This window comes from Micromys minutus, assembly GCF_963924665.1.
Source record: "Micromys minutus genome assembly, chromosome: 22".
Lineage (NCBI taxonomy): Eukaryota > Metazoa > Chordata > Mammalia > Rodentia > Muridae > Micromys > Micromys minutus.
The window spans coordinates 7,186,077-7,207,204 of record NC_137957.1 but is presented as its reverse complement, the minus strand read 5'-3'; the positions used below and the strand labels follow the sequence as shown (position 1 = coordinate 7,207,204).

General features: G+C 44.5%; 1 protein-coding gene across 1 annotated transcript; it reads left to right on the top strand.

The window, feature by feature from the left end:
* Positions 1-397: 397 nt before the first annotated feature.
* On the top strand, positions 398-20,872 carry NEMP1 (nuclear envelope integral membrane protein 1). Its single transcript, XM_080935275.1, has 9 exons — positions 398-542; positions 10,187-10,308; positions 11,147-11,366; positions 12,511-12,583; positions 15,647-15,740; positions 16,171-16,285; positions 17,738-17,963; positions 18,646-18,819; positions 19,626-20,872. Exons 1-9 carry the CDS (start codon positions 416-418, stop codon positions 19,765-19,767), a joined length of 1,293 nt encoding a protein of 430 aa, XP_080791401.1. The 5' UTR covers positions 398-415; the 3' UTR covers positions 19,768-20,872.
* The last annotated feature ends 256 nt before the right edge of the window (positions 20,873-21,128 follow it).

The window sequence follows — 21,128 nt, the reverse complement described above, 5'->3', positions numbered from 1 at the left end:
ACCTTAAGAAACGGTCACGGGAGAACCTTATTCGTGAAGAGTTACCACTGGCTTGCATGTAATAAAAAGACCGAGGAAGAAAGGAAAGAAAAACTAGAAGAAACTCGACCTTTGGATGAAAACCTGCCGTCCAGGAGGCCTCGCCCATTCTGATTTCCTATTGGGTAAGCTTCCCATCAATCTCACGTGTAAATAAACCGCGGACGGAAGCAGGTTGGGTAAAGGGCGGGCTTTTCCTGTTGTCACTGCCAGGGTTGGGGTTGGGAGGAGGTGTGGCTCCTAGGGGCGCGGGAGGGCGGAGCGCGCGAGGCCCTGCCCCCTCCACGGGTCTCGCAGCTGATTGGCCGGTGACGCTGCCTGTTCGGAGGCAGTTGCTGAGGAGGGGCACGCGAGGAGGAGGCGGTGTGAGGCAACCATGGCGGGAGGACTCAAAGTGGCTGTGTGGTCGGCGGTTGGTCCCCGGCCCCGGTGCTGGGGGGCCCGGGGCGGCGGCGCCGCATGGCTGCTCTTGGTCGTCGTCGGCTGCGTGGTCTGCAGCACAGGTACAACTGGGGTAGCGGCTGCCGAGGGGCCGGGCGCGAGGGCGTTAAATTTGGTTCATCCCGAGGGTGCGGTCCGTTACTCGGAGCTTCGCGGGAAGCCGGGGGAGACGCTTCAGGGACCAGGGACCAGTGACCGTCCGCACTAACGGGTCCGGGGCTGTCCTCCGGAGAACCCGGGTCGGGCGGAGGCCTGAGCTTTCCCCAGGAAGGGAGGCCTGGGCCGGGAAGGGGGACCGTTTAGGGGCTGCGTGGCGTTGCTGGGTCCCTTGAGTTTCTGGGTGAAAACGGATTTCTGGGGGTTTCACCCTGAAATGTGTCATGAGAATGTAAACGTCCCACTCATTCAGATGACTGAAAACACCTCAGGAATTGGTGTCTCGATACAGTGGAGTAGAGGTCACCTTAATGCTTTTTCAAGACAGGGTCTGTGTGTAGACCAGGTTGACCTCGAATTAAGAGATCCACCTGCCCCTTAGTGCTGGGATTAAGGAGGGTGTCACCACCGCCCTGTTGTGAAGGCCCTCCTCCCAATCAGCCCTGGAGCACACACCTGGAATCATTCTAGTCCAGTTGCCCAGAAAAGATAGAGAGGCCATTAGCTTTGAGCTGGACATCGTTCCTGAGTTTATTCATTCTTTAAAGTGCATTTACTTTGTACCTCCTGCTGGACAATCAATTCCCGACTGGGTAAGAAATTTATTTTGTGTTCCCGTCCAGGAAAAGTAGAAAGTTTATAAGAAGTCGCTCCCCCCACCCCCATCATTGTTAAATAGTGGACAGGAAAGTAAGTGATGTTTGCCAACTTCCACTGGAGGGAGTAGCAACTCCAGAGAATAAAGACAGCCAGGGCTTGGAAGCTTAGAAGACATCCACACTCATACCGCCCCCTTCCGTTCCTGCCTGCCTGTCACTTGCTTTCACTCTGGCTTTAAAGATGCTTAACACCCATAGATACATTGTTCAAAAGAGACTGAGAACTTATTTTTGGAAAGAGTATATGTTCAGGAAAGATTCTTTTCCAGATCCAGGGCCTAAAAACCTAGAATGGGATTTGGAATAAATCCTGTTACCTGAATAAACTTTTAAAATGGGGCCTTGGGTTTCGAAAAAATAGGAAAATATTAAGCATAATCAGCAGTTCCTTTTTTGGGATTTTTTTTTTTTACAGGGTACTGGGGATTAAAATATAAAAAAGCCAGGCATAGTGGCACACCTGGTCTACACAGTGAGTTCCAGGACAACTGGAGCAAAGTAGACCCAGAAGCAAGCAAACAAGCAAATAATAAAATAAAAAAAGCAGCCTAGAGCACACTTCTGCTTGCTTCCCTTCCTTTATTGAAACAGGTTTTACCATGTTGCTCAGCCTGCTGTGGAACTCACTGTAACTCTGGTCAGCCTGTAACTCAAGATCCTCCTGTCTCACCCTCCAGACTGCTGGGATTACAAGCATCACCAAAGGTTCCAGCCTCTCTTCTAGGAGGGACAAGTCAGAATGCTGACCTGGTTGTGTGAGCGTCAGCTGTAAAGAGCAATCTTGGGACACTCTAAAAGCCAGGTTCTCAGAGGGTAGAATGGAATCTTATTCAAAGGTTGATTACTTGTTAATTACATGTTTTAGAAACATTTAATTCTAAGAATAATGCATGTTTTAGACTATTTAGCAAGTAAGCATGAATAAGTAGGCAAACCCTTGCAGTTGTGTGTGTGTGTGAGCACAGGAGAAGTCATGTGCACCTGTGTGCAAATATAGGCCAAAGGTTGACATCTGGTGTCTGTTTCAAACCCTATCTACCTATTTTTGAGACAGGCTCATCTAGTGGGCCTGGAACTCAGAGATTTGGCTAGGTGGCTGGCCAGCAGACTCCTTGGATCCTGTCTCTGCCCCCAGTATTGGGGTTTAGAGGTGAGCAGCACTCTGCCTCACTTTTATGTGAGTGCTAGGCTTCTGAACTCAGGTCCTTGTGTTTGCAAAGCAGATACTTAACATACTAGAGGTGTCTCTCCAGCCCAGACTTTAAATTTTGAGGGTGTGTGTGTGCCCTTCATTCATGGCCTACTGTATTACTTAATTTTTTTGAGCTGGGCTTTTGTACCCCATGCTGGCCCTTTGTATCCAAGAGTGACTTTTAGTTCTTGATCCTCTTGTCTGTGCCTCCCATATGCCACCCATACCTAGCTCCAGATTTCTAAATTATATGTGTGTATATGTATACACATATGTTTAGACACATACATTTTTTTTGGCGCTAGAAATCAAATCTAGGACTTAACACATTAGGCATGAGCTCTACTAAGTTACATCCACAGCACTCTAATTGTTATTTATGAGGATGTTTATATAATTTCAAGATAAAATTTAGAGCATATTTTCTCCCCTCTGGTTTTGTGTGTGTTTTGCCTGTGTTTAGGTATTTGTGCCACGTGTGTTTGGTGCCCTGCGACTGGAGCTACAGATGGACAGACAGTGCTGGGAAGAGCTGAAAATGCTCCTAACCACTGAACCATGTCTCCAGGCCATGCCCCCTTTTATATTTTATATGTGGTCATTTGGTTTCATTATTTGGATTTATACTTAAGAGATTTCCAGGCCAGTGAGCTGGTTCTGTGGGTAAACAGGACTTGCCACACAAATCTGCTGACCTTAGTTGGATCCATGAAACTATCATTGGAGATTGACTCCCCAAAGTTGCCAGGGTGGGCAGACGCACACATGAAGCCATCATACATACATACATACATACACACCCACATATGTATGTATACATGCACACATACAGTAATGGTAATAAGGTAGATCTGTAAAGTTGAATTGATTTTTTATTTTGAAGGATAAGTTTTAAAGATTTATTTTATGTATGAGTACACTTGTCACTTTCTTCAGACACACCAGAAGAAGGCATCTTATCCCATTACAGATGGTTGTGAGCCATCATGTGTTTGCTGGGATTTGAACTCAGGACCTCTGGAAGAGCAGTCAGTGCTCTAACCACTGAGCCATCTCTCCAGCCTGAAGGATAAGTTTCAAATACGTTTTTATTTCACTAATTATTATTAGCTGAGCTAGGAATTGAACCTAGGGCTTCCAACATGCAGTGTTAGTGCTCTATCACTGAACTCTACAATTCTAGACCTTTCCCCCCCAAACAGGGTCTTACTAGGTAGCCCTGCCTCTTTATTTTTTATTTATAATTTGTATTAGTGTTTGGTGTGAGGTGAGGATCTTGATGAATTTTATTTTTTAAATAGTTATTTGTCTCAGCATGTAGTTTAGTAAAGCTGCTGACTGAAGATGCTAGGTTTTAAAATACTTTTATTAAATTTGTTCTTTGACAAATTCATGCATGATTTTTTTCTGATTACCATTACCCAGGCCCCCTGCCCTGACTAGCCCCTGCTCCTCCCTGCCCAGCCCTGTCCAGCCCTGTCCAGCCCCTTCTGGTTCCTGCTGGCCCCTTTCTTCCCCCATTTATATCTTTTTGTTTAAACTTAACACTCACTGAGTATAACGAGGGCCATCTCCATTGTCATAGATTTGGAACTATCCATTGGAACCTGGAAGATGGCAGTTTGGGACCAGCCAGATGGCTCAGGGGTTAGGTGCCTGGTGGCAAGCCTGAGAACCTGGGATTCACATGGTAGGAGAGAACCAATGGCAACCAGCTCTCTGACTTCCTTTGCACCTGCATACACACCAGTGCAATCTTAGAAAGATGCTAGTTGTTAATGAGCTGAGTAATTAGATTACTCTTGACAGGAGTGAGTTGAGGGTCTTTGAGTTAAAAGGGGCTGGAAGGTGTGGGTCTGATTCCCAGAACCCACATCAGGTGGCTCAGTCGAGCTCCTTTGAAGGCTAGAATATCCACACACTGGTAAACAGACATATGCACACAATTTAAAGCGAATGTGGAGTCCTGGGTGTTTCCAAAGATTACCCTCCTGGCTGAACTGGCAGTCATGTTTTACATTAATGAGTTGCCAAGTGTATGGGCTGGCCAAGGTGCTGATTTCAGTTGGAGGTTGCTACCTGAAAAAGTTTAAAATTCTTTCTCACGAATGGTATAGAATTAAGGGGAAAAAACCTAGATTTGTTTTGTTTTTTTATTTTTTGAGACTGGATTTTTTTTTTTTTTTTTTTTTGTCTCATTCTGGCTGCCCTGGAATTAACTCTGTGGACCAGACTGGCCGTGAATTTAAGAGATTTGCTTGCCTTTGCCTCCTAAGATTAAAGGCATGTGCCACTACTCCCTGGCTCAGAAAACTAGATTTTAAATAATGTTTAAATAGTGGATCTATTTTTAAATGTACATTTAAAATAATTAGTTGGAAGAGTACAGCTTTTCAGTGGTCCTGCCTCTGTTTCCTGAGAGCTGGAACTACAGATGAATGTCAGTCACCATCCATCCATCCTCAGTGAGTCATAAAGACAGTATTTTCGAGTCTTACATGAAGTTATTCCATGTTTTTATGTATAAGGTAGGATTTGCTGTGCAGCTCAAGCTTCAAGTTCACTGTGTCGTGTAGGCTGCCTTAGGACCTACTTCAGCCACCTCCCTTTCGTAGTTTCACCAGAACTGGAATGACAACCTTGCACCATCATGCTCAACATAAAAGGTGTGTGTGTGTGTATGTGTGTGTGTGTGTGTGTGTGTGTGCACGCGCGGGCGCGTGTGCGCACACGTGCTTGTATACATGTGTATGTACAGGCCAGAGACTGATGTCAAGTGTTTTCAAATTCACTACACCTTATTTTTTGAGATAAATTTCTTTCTGAAAATGGAGCCCACAATAGTGGCTAGACTGTCTAGTCAGTGAGCCCCAGGGATGCTCCTGTCTTTGCCTCCACAGGCTTGGTGTATCACTGTGCTCGTTTCTTGTATGGGTTCTGGGGATTGAACTCTGGTCTTCATGCTTGCATGGAAAGCACTTTAGTGCCTTAGCCATCTCTAACCTGCTCTTTCTCTTCCAAAGCAAACAATGAAAATGCCTTGATCTATATTTATGAGTAATTATATTATTATTTATGAGTACATATGTGTAAATTTATTATTTATGAACTTGCTAGGGAGATAAATATCAATAGAGTTTAAGCTGCTTCACATGGATGCTAGGAATTGAACTCAAATCTTCTGGAGGAGCAGCAAGCACTCACTGCTGAGTCATCTCTCCAGCCACTCAACAGGAATTAGAAAAAATAAAGACTTTTCTTTTAGCAGGAATCTTTTAGAGGAAATCGGATTACTATAGGATTGGACTCTGTAACGAGAAGCAGGCGCCCAAATCTGACCTAACCCTAACTTTGTATTAGCCCACAGGGTACGTCACTGTGGCGCCTCTTCTCAGATGAGATTTGCTTGCTCTCCATCCACCCTGCTTCTTTGCACTGTGTGTCTCTTCGTCTTTCCATTGTGACGTCATATGTGAGACCTGCTTTTACTCTATAAATGCTATTTGGTGGATTTAGTGTTTTCAGTGTTGTGGCTGTCTCCAGCCCTGCCTTCTCTCCCTCCACACCCTGGCAGTTGCTCAGTCCATTTCTTGTCATGGCGTCCACTCCTTCCACACATGTTATGTCATTTTCTTTCTTTTCTTTTTTTTTTTGTTTTTGTTTTAAAGATTTCTTTGTTTTATGTAAGTACACTGTACACTGTCTTAAGACACAGCAGAAGAAGGAATAGAATCTCATTATAGATGGTTGTGAGCTACCGTGTGGTTGCTGGGAATTGAACTCAGGACCTTTGGAAGAACAGTCAGTGCTCTTAACCACTGAGCCATCTCTCCAGCCCCTGATCTGTCATTTTCTTCTTGTGGCCATTTTTCTTTTGTGTGGCTTCTTTCACGTGTAACTTTTTTTTTTAAAACAATTTACTTATTTTAAGTATATGAGGACACTGTCATTCTCTTCAGACACACCAGAAGAGAGCATCAGATCCCATTACAGATGGTTGTGAGCCACCATGTGGGTACTGGGAATTGAACTCAGGACCTCTGGAAGAGCAGTTAGTGCTCTAACCACTGAGCCATCTCTCCAGCCCCCACATGTAACATTTTTAAGGTTCATCCATTTTATAGCACGTGCCAATATTTTATTTTTTAATTCAAAAACTTTTTACTGTATTTTCTTCTTATGGATGTTCTGTTTGCATGTGTCTGTGCACCTTGTGCATGCCAAGGGCACAGATATGCCAGAGGAGGGCCCTCGATTCTCTGGGACTGGAGTTAGATGGCTGTGAACTGACATGGAGGCGCTCTAACTGCTGTGCCGTCTCTCAGCCAATGCTTCCTTTCTTTAGAGCTGGGTGGAGTCCATTGTCTGAAAGTAACGCATTTGTTTGCCTGCTCATTAGCTGACTGGCACTGGGCCTTTCCCTCTGTGGTGCTGTAGGAAACTGTGTGGCAGGTGTTTGAACACATTTTCAATTGTCTGGAATTGTACAAGGAACTATTGAACTACAGTTATATCGTTTTACATATCTGCCAGCAAGCAGTATCTGGGTGTGTGTGTGATTTCCTAATTTCTCCATATTCCCAGCCAGCATTTGTTGCTGAGTTTGTTTGTTTGTTTGTCTCTCTCTCTCTCTCTCTCTCTCTCTCTCTCTCTCTCTCTTTTCTTTCTTTTTTCCTTTTTAAAAGATTTATGTATTTATTTTATGTATGTAGTACACTGTTGCTCTCTTCAGACACCAGAAGAGGGCATCAGATCCCATTACATACAGATGGTTGTGAGCCACCATGTGGTTGCTGGTATAAAACTCAGAACCTTTGGAAGAGCAGCCAGTGCTTTTTGACCACTGAGCCATCTCTCTAACCCCATTACTGAATTTCTTTAAAAAAAAATTATTTGTGTGTGTGTGTTATACATTTGTGTTATGCATTTTGCGTGTGTGTGCATGTGCTCACTTTGGTTCTCATCTTCCATCTCGTGGGTCCTGAGGATCAAGTGCAGCTCACCATTCTAGGCAGCAGTCACCTTGTCTGCTGACCCATCTCTGGCCCTAAGCTTTTTTTTAGACAGGGACTCACTCTGTAGTCCAGTCTGGCCTCCCACTCACACCCTTTGCGTGCTGTGATTAACTTCGTGAGCCACGTGCCCAGCTCTGAGCATGTGTTTGATTGTAGCCATTGTAGTAGGTGTGAACTGGTGTCTTACTGTGGCTTTGGTTTTTATTTCTTTGATTTGCATCCTGTTGTCACGTACATTCTCTTGATAGTATTTTCTTTGGAGAAATATTTATTCACATCTTTTGTTTGCTTAAAAGGGTTGGGCCTGGGTTTGGTGGCATATACTTGTAATCCCTGGTACAGAGAGGCAGAAGATTCTGGGATTCAGGGTCATCTTCAGCTACATAGCAAGTGTGAGGCAGTTAATGAGACTGGCTCAGAAGGGGGCAGGGGAGGAAAAGAAAGGGTTATTGTGTCATAGTTGTATGCCTGTTCCAGCTGCCTGTATTGTCAGGTATGTGACTGGAAAACTTTTCTCCTGTTTCCTGAGGTAGACTTACATTCTTTGTGTTATCTACATTACAGAAGTCAGTACTCTGTAATGTAAATCTAAGTTTTATACATGCATACGTATGTATGGGTGCATGTGTGTATGTGAGACTATGTGGAGGATAGAGGGCAGCCTCAAGTGTCATCCTGAGGAACGTTGTCCCTTTCCTTGAGTCAGGGTCTCTCATTGGCCTGAACTCATCAGCTACTCTAAAGTGACTGGCGAGGGAGCCTCTGGGTACCTTCTGCTGTGTCTCCCCTGAGCTAGATTATGATGCATGGCACTGATAGTTTTCCATGGGTTCTAGGATCTAACTCAGATCCTTAGCTTACAAAGCAAGAAGTACTTGCTTTACTGACTTGGCCTTCCTTCTCTCATGCCATCTCTTTTCTTTCCTCTGTTCTGGAGCTGGTAGGAATCAAGGAATTCCATTTCCCGAGTCTGCTAATGGATTTTCTTGACTTTATGTATTTTAGGATCCTACCTAAGAAACGATTGTCTAATCCAAGGCCATGGAGAGTTATGCCCATGTCTTCTGTGTTTTGCTTGGACTAATGCTTATGGTTAAATATAACTTTAAAGTTAGTCTTAGTCTGGTGATGGGGATGTCTCTCAGTGATAGAGAGCCTGCCTAGCATGTACAAAGAAAGCCCTGGGCTGGATCCTCACCACAAAAACCAATCAAACAAAACCCAACAACAAAAGGTCTTAGTTTCACTTTAAAATCTTTTTAGCTGGCAAGATGGCTGTGTGGGTAGAGGAGGCTGCTCCTCCAGTCCACCAACCTGAATTGAATACCGACGACTCATTGGTGGAAGAAGAGAATTGAAAGTTGGTCTTTGGCTGCAACACTCACGGTCAGGCTCCCCACCAAAATAGATTAAAAATAAGATGGGCATTGATGCGTTCAGGTTTGGTTTGGTTTGGTTTGGTTTTGGTTTTTTGAGATAGGGTTTCTCTGTGTGGCCTTGGCTCAGAGATCAGCCTGCTTTTCCCTCCGGAGTGCTGGGATTAAAGGTGTATACCACCATACCCGGCTCAGTAATGCTTCCTGTAGGGGTAACTTTGACTTGGATTTAGCTGAAGTTTTTCTTTTTCTATTTCGGGTGTGGGGTTAGGGAGAGGAGACAGGGTTTCTCTGTGTAACAGCCCTGGCTGTCCTGGAACTCAGTTCAGACAGATCCTGCCTGCCTTTGCCTCCCAGTTGCTGAGATGAAAGGTGTGTGCTACCATGCCTGCCTGAGTGTGGACTAAAAATTTCTTCTTTAAATCTGTCTCCTTACACTGAACCACACTGATAATTAAGTTTGTGCTCACTATTACTCAGTAAGTGTTGCGCGGAGGGTTTTGAAGATGGCTTAGATGGTAGGGTGCCTGCTGTCTAGCCTGATGGTCAGAGGTGGACACCTGAGGACACCATGATGTAAGGAGAGTCACGGTGCCTCTGATGTGCACACCCACAGCTCCCGCACCCCAACAGAAAATAGAAGTAAACATTTGCATCATACAGAAACTCAATGAAGAAATAGAAGTTTTAAAAGCATTACTTGAATATTTGTGTCAAAGAAAGGTCGGGTAGGAAGGTATAGGAGAGTGTGATTTCTCGTAAATCTTTTTTTATTTTTTTAGATTTATTTTATGTATGTGAGTACACTGTAGCTGTCATCAGACACACCAGAAGGGGGCATCGGATCCCATTACAGATGATTGTGAGTCACCATGTGGTTTCTGGGAATTGAACTCAGGACCTCTGGAAGAGCAGTCAGTGCTCTAACCACTGAGCCATCTCTCCAGCCCCTAAGAAGTAGCTTTTATTGTTTATTCGGTGTTAATGTAATGTTAACTATCTGTAATAGTTAAATAATTAAAGGTTGGAGATGTGACCCAGTGATAGAGCTTATGCTTAGTGTGCCTCATGTCCTACAGTCCGTGCTAAGCTAGTACACGTGATTAAGTGTATGCACGTGGACATTAGACGAGAGAAAACTGCTGCCTTCTCTCATTTCAACTGTTTTGTTTGTCGTGTTTGGTCTGTTTCACATTTTAGGCAGAAGTTTAACAAAGTGGTCAATTTAATTCTTTGACTAAAAGGAGTTATAGTTATGACCTGTTCTCTTACGTTGTACTTAATTCTTGTTTCCCTTTTTGCCTAAAGCTGGAATTGATGTAAATGTGGTCATGCTTCAGGAATCCCAAGTTGATATGAATTCCAGTCAACAATTCTGTTATAAAAATGTGCTTATCCCAAAGTGGCATGATGTGTGGACACGGATACAGGTAATCAGAAGCCCCGCCTGGGCATCTCAGCTCTCTGTCAGCTTAGAGCACACTATGACCCTGAGGTAACGACCTTTCTTCTTCCCTTGGGAGTCTGCACACTCACACCTCTTCTGAAATGTCTGTCCTACTTTATCTGGAATCTGGGATGTCTGTCTGAACTCTTGTCCTATGGTCCCCATCCTATTCTGTGAGAGAAGTTTCCTCTGGGTAGAATGACTTTGGGCTCTTTTATTTCATAACACAGTTAAGTCACCCAGCAAGCAAGAGACTCTGGCTGTGATATGATTGAACAAAATAAGCCTTTTGAAGACACTGCTGTAAATACAGACATCAATAAGGGTGTTTGCTGCTCACATTAACAACATGAGCTAGGCTGTGGGTTTGTGAATTCATACTGTATCTGGGGCACATTATCACCAACATTTACACATAATCAGTGATCTGTGACAGTGCGTTGTACTCTCAGCCTGTCATTATGGGAAACATTTCCCGTTTTCTGGGGCTGTTTATGTCTGGCACTTTTCTTAATATTCCTGATCCTTGCTTTGTATGATCTCAGAAATAGCTGTATTGATAACTCTTTCTGCTTGGGAACTCCCCCCTCCACCTTTTCTGGTTTAATAGTAGATTCAGACCATGATAACAGGGAATGGTAGCAGCTGCCTTTATCAGAGCAGCATCATTTGCCAAATTATGTTTTTGCTGCTGCATCTGTACATTTTTGCCAAGCTTTGTGTGAAATGGCACATGGCTCATTAGCTGCTAAAGGGTTGTTTTTTAAATTATGTTTATGAAAATTTCCTGCTTTTTCATCCTAATGTCATTTGTGTTACAGGTTCGGGTAAATAGTTCCAAGTCGGTGCGAGTTACCCAGGTGGACAATGAGGAGAAGCTGAAGGAGCTAGAGCAGTTTAGTATCTGGAACTTTTTTTCTTCTTTTTTAAAAGAGAAATTGAATGACACCTATGTTAACGTGGGTCTGTACAGCACAAAAACCTGCCTCAAGGTTGAGATTATAGAAAAGGACACCAAATACAGTGTCGTTGTGACCCGGAGTAAGTCTCACCTCTGTTTTCTGGTGGATTCTGTAGTGAGGGGACAGAGCTTTGGAGGGTGTGTAATAAAGACAGAGCAGTCTGCCTGGGACAGTTGGATTTGTCTGTTTTACAATCTTGATGGCGTCATGGTCCTCAACAGCTTCTGGAGACTCCACTCTACATAAGTCTTTGGGCCTAGTATTAAAGCGTCTCCTTTAGTAGCTTGGTGCCTAGAACCGGGCAGGTCCTGAGTTGATATGGACAGCCGTGTTCATGCTTTCTGGAGACGTCTTGACAGAGGTAGTTGTGCTGTTCCATGAAGGCCGGAAAGCTAAACAGTATCAAATTGGTAACTCGTGAAATAGTGCTTGTGAAATCATAAAGATTAGGACTACTGTGAGGCTTATTTACTAGACCTGGGGAAGTCTTTTCTTCTCTGAGGGCATCTGAGAAAGTTTGAGAGGAGGGGAGTCCATCAGATCCTGACTCAGCTTCCCCTTGGTTTCTGCTCAAGGCTCATGCTCGTAGTTTTTGCTACAGAAAGATTGTGCTGAGAGGCTGGCCTGTCTTTGAGTGCTCCTTCTGTATTACTAACCCAGCCACCTCCTGTCCATTCCTAGGCCTTCCTTGCACTCAGATTTTGAATGTGAAAGCCATGGGATACTCTGGTGTGCCACCAAGGGGTCACTGGGGTCTGCTTGGGCCTCCAGGTCCTGAGTAGGATATGTTCAGCAGGCAGACTTTCAGCACAGGGCTGTATAGTGAAGGAAAGTAGGAGGTATGGTTGAGCAGGTAAAAGGCTAGGTAGAGGACTCGAGGCCATCTCTCAGATTCCCTGCCTGTGAGTGACGGAAGGCTCCGAAACAAGTGGCAGAGACCCTTCTGAGCCACAGTATGAAGTGATGATGGCGTAGTAGGTTACTTTGTTCAGCTCCTTTTTAAAAATCCTTAGTAGAGGAAGCCAAAGTAGGGATAAGATCTTCAGGAAAGTAGAGGTTAGACAGAAACCTAATCGTGCGTTTTCTCTGGAAGGCACAGGGCTTGTGGTGTATTTGTGCTGCCATTTAGTTGAGCTGCTTGCTTTACTTTAGTGACAGCAATGCCATCTTTCATAAACCCTTTAACAGATTCTTCTATTAAGCACATGTTTTATTTGTTTCAGGATTTGACCCCAAACTCTTCCTTGTTTTCCTCCTTGGACTGATACTGTTTTTTTGTGGAGACTTGTTGAGCAGGTAGGTATGGACCTGACAGACTCTTGCGTCGCCTCCCTCACTCAGGACCCTTTTGGCTTACATGTTGGCTGCTTGGGTGTTTTTAAAGTGGAATCCCCTCTGATTTGAATGATTGTTGGTTAATGCATGTTCTCATTAGGCAGCTCCGCCATGGTGTTAATGAGTGACCTAGGATGATCCAGTTGACTGTCAAGTTATAATTAATATGACTGTGGAGATTTATACAGTGAAATCACTGCAAAACTACACTTGATGAGCTTCATGTTGTGTAGATGCAATGAGTCAAACACCAATTCCTGTCTGTTTCCTCCTAGAAACCTGGTAGCCATCTATGTAAAGCTGACATGCACTAACCTAAAGGCTAACCCTAACCTTGAGACTAGTGAAGTCATAGGTCCTATGGGAACCTACTTCAACGCTGCTAAAAAATAGCAGTAAGATGACTCTTAATGAGAGTCAGAAAAAACAACAGAAAAAACCAACACCCACAAAGAACAAAAAGAAAAAAACAACAGCCACCCCCCCCCTACGAGTCTGTTTTCTATTGGCCAGCTATTCCTGGGCACAGACTTGGAGTGTGGTTCATGTGTCCAACAGAACTTTTTGAAGCACATGGTAGTTGGCACAGAGACCCACACAGGAGAGTCAGAGACTCAGAGCACTCATTCCTAGGTTGGCTGTCTGTATCTGACTCCTCCCCCTCAGGGATCTGTGTAGAGAAGGAGGTGAGGTCGTGAGAGCCCCGGATGACTTTGAGCTTTTACAAAGGCTCATCCCAGACAAGTTCCAATCAGTCAAAATCTGAGAAGGGGAAAGGAACACAAAATTCCACCCTAACCAAGAAGCTATGTATTTTCAATCGATGCCTGCTGGGAAAAGGTGATCAGTTTTCTCCAAGGGAGGGTCACTGCACATCGCCACACTCCAGGGCACGTTCCTGCCCAAGAGTAGTTGGCGAACATAAAATAGACTCTGGGTTTGTTTTTTTTTTTTTTTTTTTTTTTTTTTTTGGGGGGGGTGGATAGTTTATTTATTTATATTTTAAATGTTATTCCCTTTCCCAGTTTCCCCACTGTAACCCTCCTGTCCCTTCCCCCTTCCCCTGCTTTTATGAGGGTGTCCCCCACTCCTGGATCACTGCCCTGGCATTACTCTACACTGGGGCATCAAGCCTTCACAGGACCAAGGGCCTCTCCTTGCATTGATGCTAGATAAGCCCCTTCAGCTCCTTCAGTCCTTCCCCTAAGTCCTCCAGTGGGGTCCCTGTGATCAGTCCATTGGCTTTGAGCATCTGCATCAGTATTGGTCATGCTCTGGCAGAGCCTCCAGGACACAGCTGTATCAGCTCCTGTCAGCAAGCACTTCTTGGCATCAGCAATAGTGACTGTGTTTGGTGTCTGCATGTGGGATGGATGCCTATGTGGGGCAGTCTCTGGATAGCCTTTCCTTCCTTCTCTGCTCTACCCTTTGTCCCTGTATTTCCTTTAGACAGGAGCAAGTCTACAAAGGCACTTTCTGTTTTGGTATATTTTGTATGGAAAATTTTTTTTAATGCACAGATAAGTATTGAGTGATGGTAAAGTGAGCATTATGGTCATAGTGAAAGGTGAGCAGCTGGGGTGTGAAGTCAGGCTCTGTAGACTTGGAAAGTTAATCTCTGAAGCTCCTGAGAGAGGCTCACAGTCAGGGAAAAGTGCTAGAGGTTAGAATGGGAGTAGAATCTGTCTGTCTGTCCTGGGAATTGGTCCCATTCACTTTTTCATCTCTACTTGGAATTGCTGCTAACCCTTCTCCCCAGACAAGCTGTGCAGTTCCCAGAGGAGTTACTGTGTTTCTTTTTAAAATGTTTCTGTGTAGGGGTAGGTTACATTATTGATGTGCTCATGCATGTTCATCATTGATTTTTATCATATTGCCCTAGTACCCAACTAGCCATGTGTGCGTGTGTGAGTGTGTGTGTGAGTGAGTGTGTGTGTGTGTGTGTGTGTGAGTGAGTGTGTGTGTGAGTGTGTATGTGTGAGTGTGTGTGTGAGTGAGTGTGTGTGTGTGTGTGAGTGAGTGTGTGAGTGTGTGTGTGAGTGTGTATGTGTGAGTGTGTGTGTGAGTGTGTGTATGTGTGTGAGTGAGTGTGAGTGTGTGTGTGAGTGAGTGTGTTGAGTTTCCTTAGGGTGGTTTTATAAGCACAGGTGAAGATTTGTTTATAGCCTAGGCTGCAGTGCTGAAAACCATGTCTCCTATCAAGTTGTTGGCGGGTGTGGTGCTTGGTGGCTTATAAGAGGCAGGGTAATCTCTTAAGTTTGAGGCCATCCAGGTGTGTGTGAGCTTCAAGACAGCCAGGGCCACAAAAGACCCTGCCTCGAAAAACTGAGGTGTAAGAAATTAGTGCATGCCATGCCTGGCTTGGGTTCACACCACACTTCCCATGCATGGCATGCCTGGCTTAAGTTCACACCATGCTTCTTTCTCCTTTCAGTTCTTCATTCTTTGAAGCCCTTCTTCCATGATGTTCCCTAAGCCGTGGAGGGCATGATACATTACCCCATTTCTGGCTAGACATTCAAAAGTCATTTACTGTTGGTACTTTGACCAGTTGTGAACCTCTGCAGTCAACACAGCACTGTGCAAGAGCTGCAGAGCGGGTGGTTTGGCGGACGGCACATTGCATCCATTTAGCAAAACGGCTGCAGCTCTCCCTAGTCAGGCGTCTGACGGTGTCACAGCAGCAGGCTGAGGTGGCCGGTTACTCCTCTGTGCACTGTGGTGCTCGTCTGTGGCCGGTCAGTATTCCTGCAGGAAGAGAGTTCCAGTCCCGTTTGAACTTGAGTTTTCTATAGTATATGGTGGATTTGGGCCGAGATGGACATAGGAGTGAGATTTAAGGGGCCGTCATCCACACTGACCTTTGTAATCTGTCGACTGTGATACCGGCTTACATTTCTGTGGTCTTCAGTACCAGGCAGCGTCTCCTCTAATCTCGAAACTATAGCTAAGGCACTTGTGATTTTGCCAGTGCGTTGTGTAGCCTATGGCATTACATAGTCAAGTAAAATATTTTCTCTGCAGGAGTCAAATTTTCTACTATTCTACTGGGATGAGCGTGGGAATCGTGGCTTCTCTCTTAATCGTCATTTTTATGATCTCTAAGTTTATTCCCAAGGTAAGTAGTCAGATCCCTCCGAAGTGTTTATCCTTGCATAGCTGGAGGGTTGGGTTGTCTTCTGGGGTAGTCTTGGAGCCCTGGACATCTGTGTTGATGGCTGATGAGTCAGTGCCCATCCTGTTGTTTGATTCTGAGAAGCACTTGCATGGTGGACCTGAACCCTGATTACAACAAACTGCTGAGATCATGTGCTCAGTGGGAACGGAACGCTGCTTCCTGTTTGTAATGCATAGCCAGCCTCTCGGTTGCTTAGCCTGTCGTTATCTTGCTGTTCTTCGCATTCTGTACCTTTTTAGGCATAGAGCACATCTTTTTAAGAGATAAGTTTTTATGCATTTTGAGTAGGTTGAGTTGTAAGAAAAAATTGTCCCATTTGCTTCTTATATAAAAGCCCTATAACTTTTGCCTTCATTTCTACTTTGTCTAGAGAAGTCCCATTTATGTTATCCTGGTTGGAGGCTGGTCCTTTTCTCTGTACCTCATCCAGCTAGTTTTTAAGAATTTGCAAGAGATATGGCGGTGTTATTGGCATTATCTTCTAAGTAAGTACTGCTGACGTAGCTTTCCTTTGTGCGTGTTTACAGGAGGTTTGGTTACTCTGATTGTGAGAAGATGCTACCTACTAACAAGGGGTCAGTAGCTATTAGCATTTGATTAGCCTGTAGGAATTAGAACTTCCTAGTTTTTTTTCCCCTTGAGAACCCCTCTATATAGGGTTTCTCTGCATGGAGCTGGCTGTCCTGGAACTCACTCTGTAGACCAGGCTGGCTTCAAACTCAGAGATCCTTCTGCCTCGGCCTCCAGAGTGCTGGGACTAAAGGCAAGTGCCACCACTTCAAGGTGTTTCTGATGGCACTGTCACTGTGCCCTGAACATCGTGTGAGCCCAGACACTGTTGGTAAGGTCAAGACTTGAATTTGCTGGTGTTGTTCATTTTTAAAGATTTATTTCTTCATTATATATAAGTACACTGTAGCTGTCCTCAGACACACCAGAAGAAGGCATCAGATCTCATTACAGATGGTTGTGAGCCACCATGTGGTTGCTGGGAATTGAACTCAGGTCCTCTGGAAGAGCCGTCGGTGCTCTTAACCACTGAGCCATCTCTCCAGCCCTTGTTTATTTTGTATAATAAGCAAAGTTTAAAAACTTTTAAATTGGCTCTATTAATGTTAAATATGCTTGGGAACCTTAAGAAGTAAAAGTGCAATGAATCTCTCATACAATAAAAATCTTTGGTCACACAGATAAAACTTGCATCTCTTGATAGGAACTCAATTTATTATTTGAGAACATTAATATGGATATTTATATTTGGGGATTAAAAGACTATTTACAAATGTTCAACATGTAGTTTTTCAAGCTTTCCTCTTGCCAGGCAGTTGGTGGTGCATACCATTAATTCTAGCACTTGGGAGACAAAGACAGGGTGATCTCTGAGTTTGAGTCCAACCTGATCTACAGAGAGAGTTCACCGACAGCCACAGCTATGAAAAGAAACACTGTCTCAAAAAAATAAAAAAACACCAACCATTACCACCACCACCACCAACAACAACAAAGATTTAGTTCTGTGTGGGTGAGTGTGCACTTGAATCTTGGTGCCTGTAGAGTCATCCACTGGAGCTGTAGTCATGCGCTGCCCAGTGTGCACACCGGGAACTGAGTGTGGGTCTTCCCAAGAGCATTGAGTGCTCTTAACCCATGAGCCATCTCTTCAACCCCTTTGTAATTTGAGTAAATAAATTTGTGACAAAAAGGATAACAGGAACGATCCGTGTGTGTGTGTGTGTGTGTGTGTGTGTATGTGATGAACAGTGAGTGATCCGTGTGTGTATGTGATAAACAGTGAGGAAAATGTATTTTCCAAGAATTCAAAGTAGGTGAATGATGAAGTGCAGACGCGTGTACCTCCCTTGTTCTGTAGACGTGTCTAGGGAACTCAGCATGCTGTCCACCTCGCAGCTGAAAGGCGTGTCTTGTGCCCCTTTCAGGCTACATCCTCACAGTTGGATTCATGAGTTTTGCAGTGTGCTACAAGTATGGGCCCCTGGAGAATGAGCGAAGCATCAACCTGCTGACGTGGGCGCTGCAGCTGCTGGGCCTGGGCTTCATGTACTCGGGCATTCAGATCCCAAACGTTGCCTTTGCTCTCATCGTCATTGCGCTGTGCACTAAAAACCTGGAGTACCCTGTCCACTGGCTGTGCCGCACCTACAGGTGACTAGCAGCAGGGTGACTGTGACATGTGAGGTGTGGCTGCACTTTGTAGTGAGAGGATGCCGAGCTTCTTCTCAGGAACCTCTGTGAGTGGGATGTCATTGTGCCTCCGCCCTGTTCCTTCTCCCTGAGATGCTATCTTCTTCTTTATAAAATAAAAGCATCCAGTAAAGTGTCATGTGTTCCTGGTACCACTAGGTGGTGCACATCCCATCATATCCGTGTTTCGCTTGTAATGAGGCCTCAGGTTCAGGTTTCAGGTCATATCTCCCTGTCTGTCAGGTTGCTCTAAAAACCTTAATCTTATTTAAGATGTAATTCATAGCATGATATTCTTGCAAAAGTAAATATGGAATGGTTCTGGGTTCTGAAATAGTCAGTGGCTATTCCGTTGCAGATAATCAATTAAAACAGTACCTTCAGTTTGGGGAACTGAGGTCATGAACCACAACATAACATCATTTTGTTGCTTTTCCACTTACTGGAAAATAAATTACTATTTATTTGAACATAAGTGAGTTTGAGTGCTCTGGCTTTTCCTCATGTTTGGAATGATAGGAGTGCACTCTAGTGAAAGGTGTGTGTGGAAGAAAGATGGGTGGTGGCTGTCACTGCTGAGTCTGTCTGTGTGCTTGTGTGTGGGTACTGACTAATGCCTCCTGGTGTTATTTGGTGAACACAGAAGGATATGTAAGGCAGCAGAAAAGCCTGTGCCCCCTCGCCTCCTGACAGAAGAGGAGTATCGGATACAAGGAGAGGTGGAAACCCAAAAGGCTTTACAGGAACTCCGAGAATTTTGTAGCAGTCCGGAGTGCTCTGCCTGGAAGACGATATCTCGAATTCAGTCTCCAAAAAGGTAAACTCTGATAAGCCAAGTATTTATGGGTAGTTAATGGACTTGAGCCTGACAGATCATACTTTTAGATAACTGTTATATTTTGCCCTTTGATTATTGCTCACCTAGGAGTAGTCAGGAGAAAGTAGTAATCTATTTCCTGTTTCTCCAAGGCAACTACTTCATTGGTATTCTGATTATAGCATTAACTTGTGAAGATTTCAGTACCATATTTAAGATTTTTTTTTATGTATACAGTGTTCTGCCTGCAGGCCAGAAGAGAGACGGTTGAGAGCCATCATATGGGTACTGGGAATCGAACTCAAGACCTCTGGAAGAGCAGACTGTGCTCTTAACCTCTGAGCCATCTCTCTAGCCTTCAGTACCATATATAAATGTGGCCCTTGTAAGTTGGACATTAATGTCTGAGTCCCCATCCCCACCCCCCTTTGGTTGAGAGTACTTGTACCAAAGAGTATGTGAAGTTTCAATTTGGAATCATGATAACATAAAGTTTATAGGGCCATAAGTGCAAAGAACTGTAATGCTTAATCTTATCAGGAACATGGTGACTCAAGGGACCTTAGCACTTCGTAACTACAGAGGACAGTGTAGTGAGTGTCAAACAGGATGACAGGCCCATCATGTTGGCTCATGATCCCAGCCTTGTCTCCCGCCTATTCCTTGCCTCAGTCTATGTATCTGCCAAAGCAAGGATTGGCATCTGAACTACAAGCATGCTGAGTCTTTCAGTCTATGCTTTCTTTTGAAAGCTATCCAGGAAAGACAGACATGCACTTCCTGATGAACATCCCTCTCTTTTGCAGATTCGCTGACTTTGTGGAAGGTTCTTTCCACCTGACGCCAAATGAAGTTTCTGTTCATGAACAGGAGTATGGACTAGGGAGCATCTTTGCCCAGGATGAGGAGCTGTCCTCAGAGGAGGGGAGCTCAGAGGACCCTCTCTGACACAGAGTCACTTCCTGACTTAAACTTACTGTTTTCACACAGACTGGCAGGTTGCCTTGATGACCCAGGCTTTTGTGGCAGCCTGGAGCAGGTGCGGAGTTCTACTGAAATGAGGGGCGCAGTGGGTTACCCTCTGGCAGTACTTCTGGTGCACCTCAGGCTGGTCCTCTGCGAGGCGAGAGTGGTGGAGGCAGTGAGGGCTGTGGTCACTCGCTTCTGACCTTGAGCACATGGCCCACCTTGCTGTTTCTGAAGTAATTGCCCACAGCCAGCACAACAGCCTAGCTTCTGTTTGAAAGTTTACTGAATTCTGACAATTTGTCACTGTGACAAACCCTTAAAAATGAGTATTAAGTGCAGTGAGGCATTCAAGTGGAGGCTGCATCTTTTAAAGAGAATCTGAGTCTGAGCCAGTTTTTACTTCTGTCTGCTTTTAATACAATGGGTTCTTATAATAATCCTTGATGATTTAAATATCGAAGAAAAAATAGATTGTTACTTATCTTGTTTTTTAAACAAATGTATTTTTTTAAGTGCAACAAATTCATGTTCCAGAACCATAAGTGCTCCAGAGTACAGACCCTACTGACCCCAGGTATTTATTGGTATAGACGCTGTTGAAACCCCGGGGCTGCTGCCGTTGAGCCTCAAACTGTCACGAGTCTGACTTTGAGTTTGCTTGCATTTAGGAGAAGGTCTGCTGCCCTTCTGTAGGGTCGGTTCCTAAGCTTTGTGTTGTATTTAACACTGGCATATTTCTCTTGCCATTTCTCACCACTGACTTTTTCCACTCGGGAATGCTGTGTCCCTTCCTGTGAAGTGTGCACAGTTGAGAATTTGTCTCCTTTTCTGTTTTGCTGCCATCTCCTTCCTAACATTTCGGTTCCCTCCCCATCTCCTGTGTACCTCAGGCTGGTCCTTTCACCTTAGCCTTAAACTGCTGGAATTTTAAGCCTGTGCTGCTGTACCAAGCTTCTTTTTTTCTTCTTTTTTGGTTTTCAAGACAGTTTGCACAGCCCTTGCTGTCCTGGAACTTGCTCTATAGACCAAACAGGCCTGGAACGCGCAGGATCCACCTGTTTCTGCCTCCCGAGTGTGCTACCACCGGCTGGCATGTCAGATTTCTTGTTTTGTTTCTTATATATAAATATCCCCTTTACCTTGGTTCCTACATTATGGCTAGGCAGAGAAGTCTTACACCCCTCTCTCCCAGTTACTACATAATCAGGAAACTGTCCCAGGGTTGGGGATGTAGCTCAGTGTAGAGTGCTTACTGGTTCAGCTTGCAAGCACCATAACAAAACAAATCAATCTTCTCTCCATGTCCCTCGTCTCCCTTTTATATATCCACTCAGCCTTCC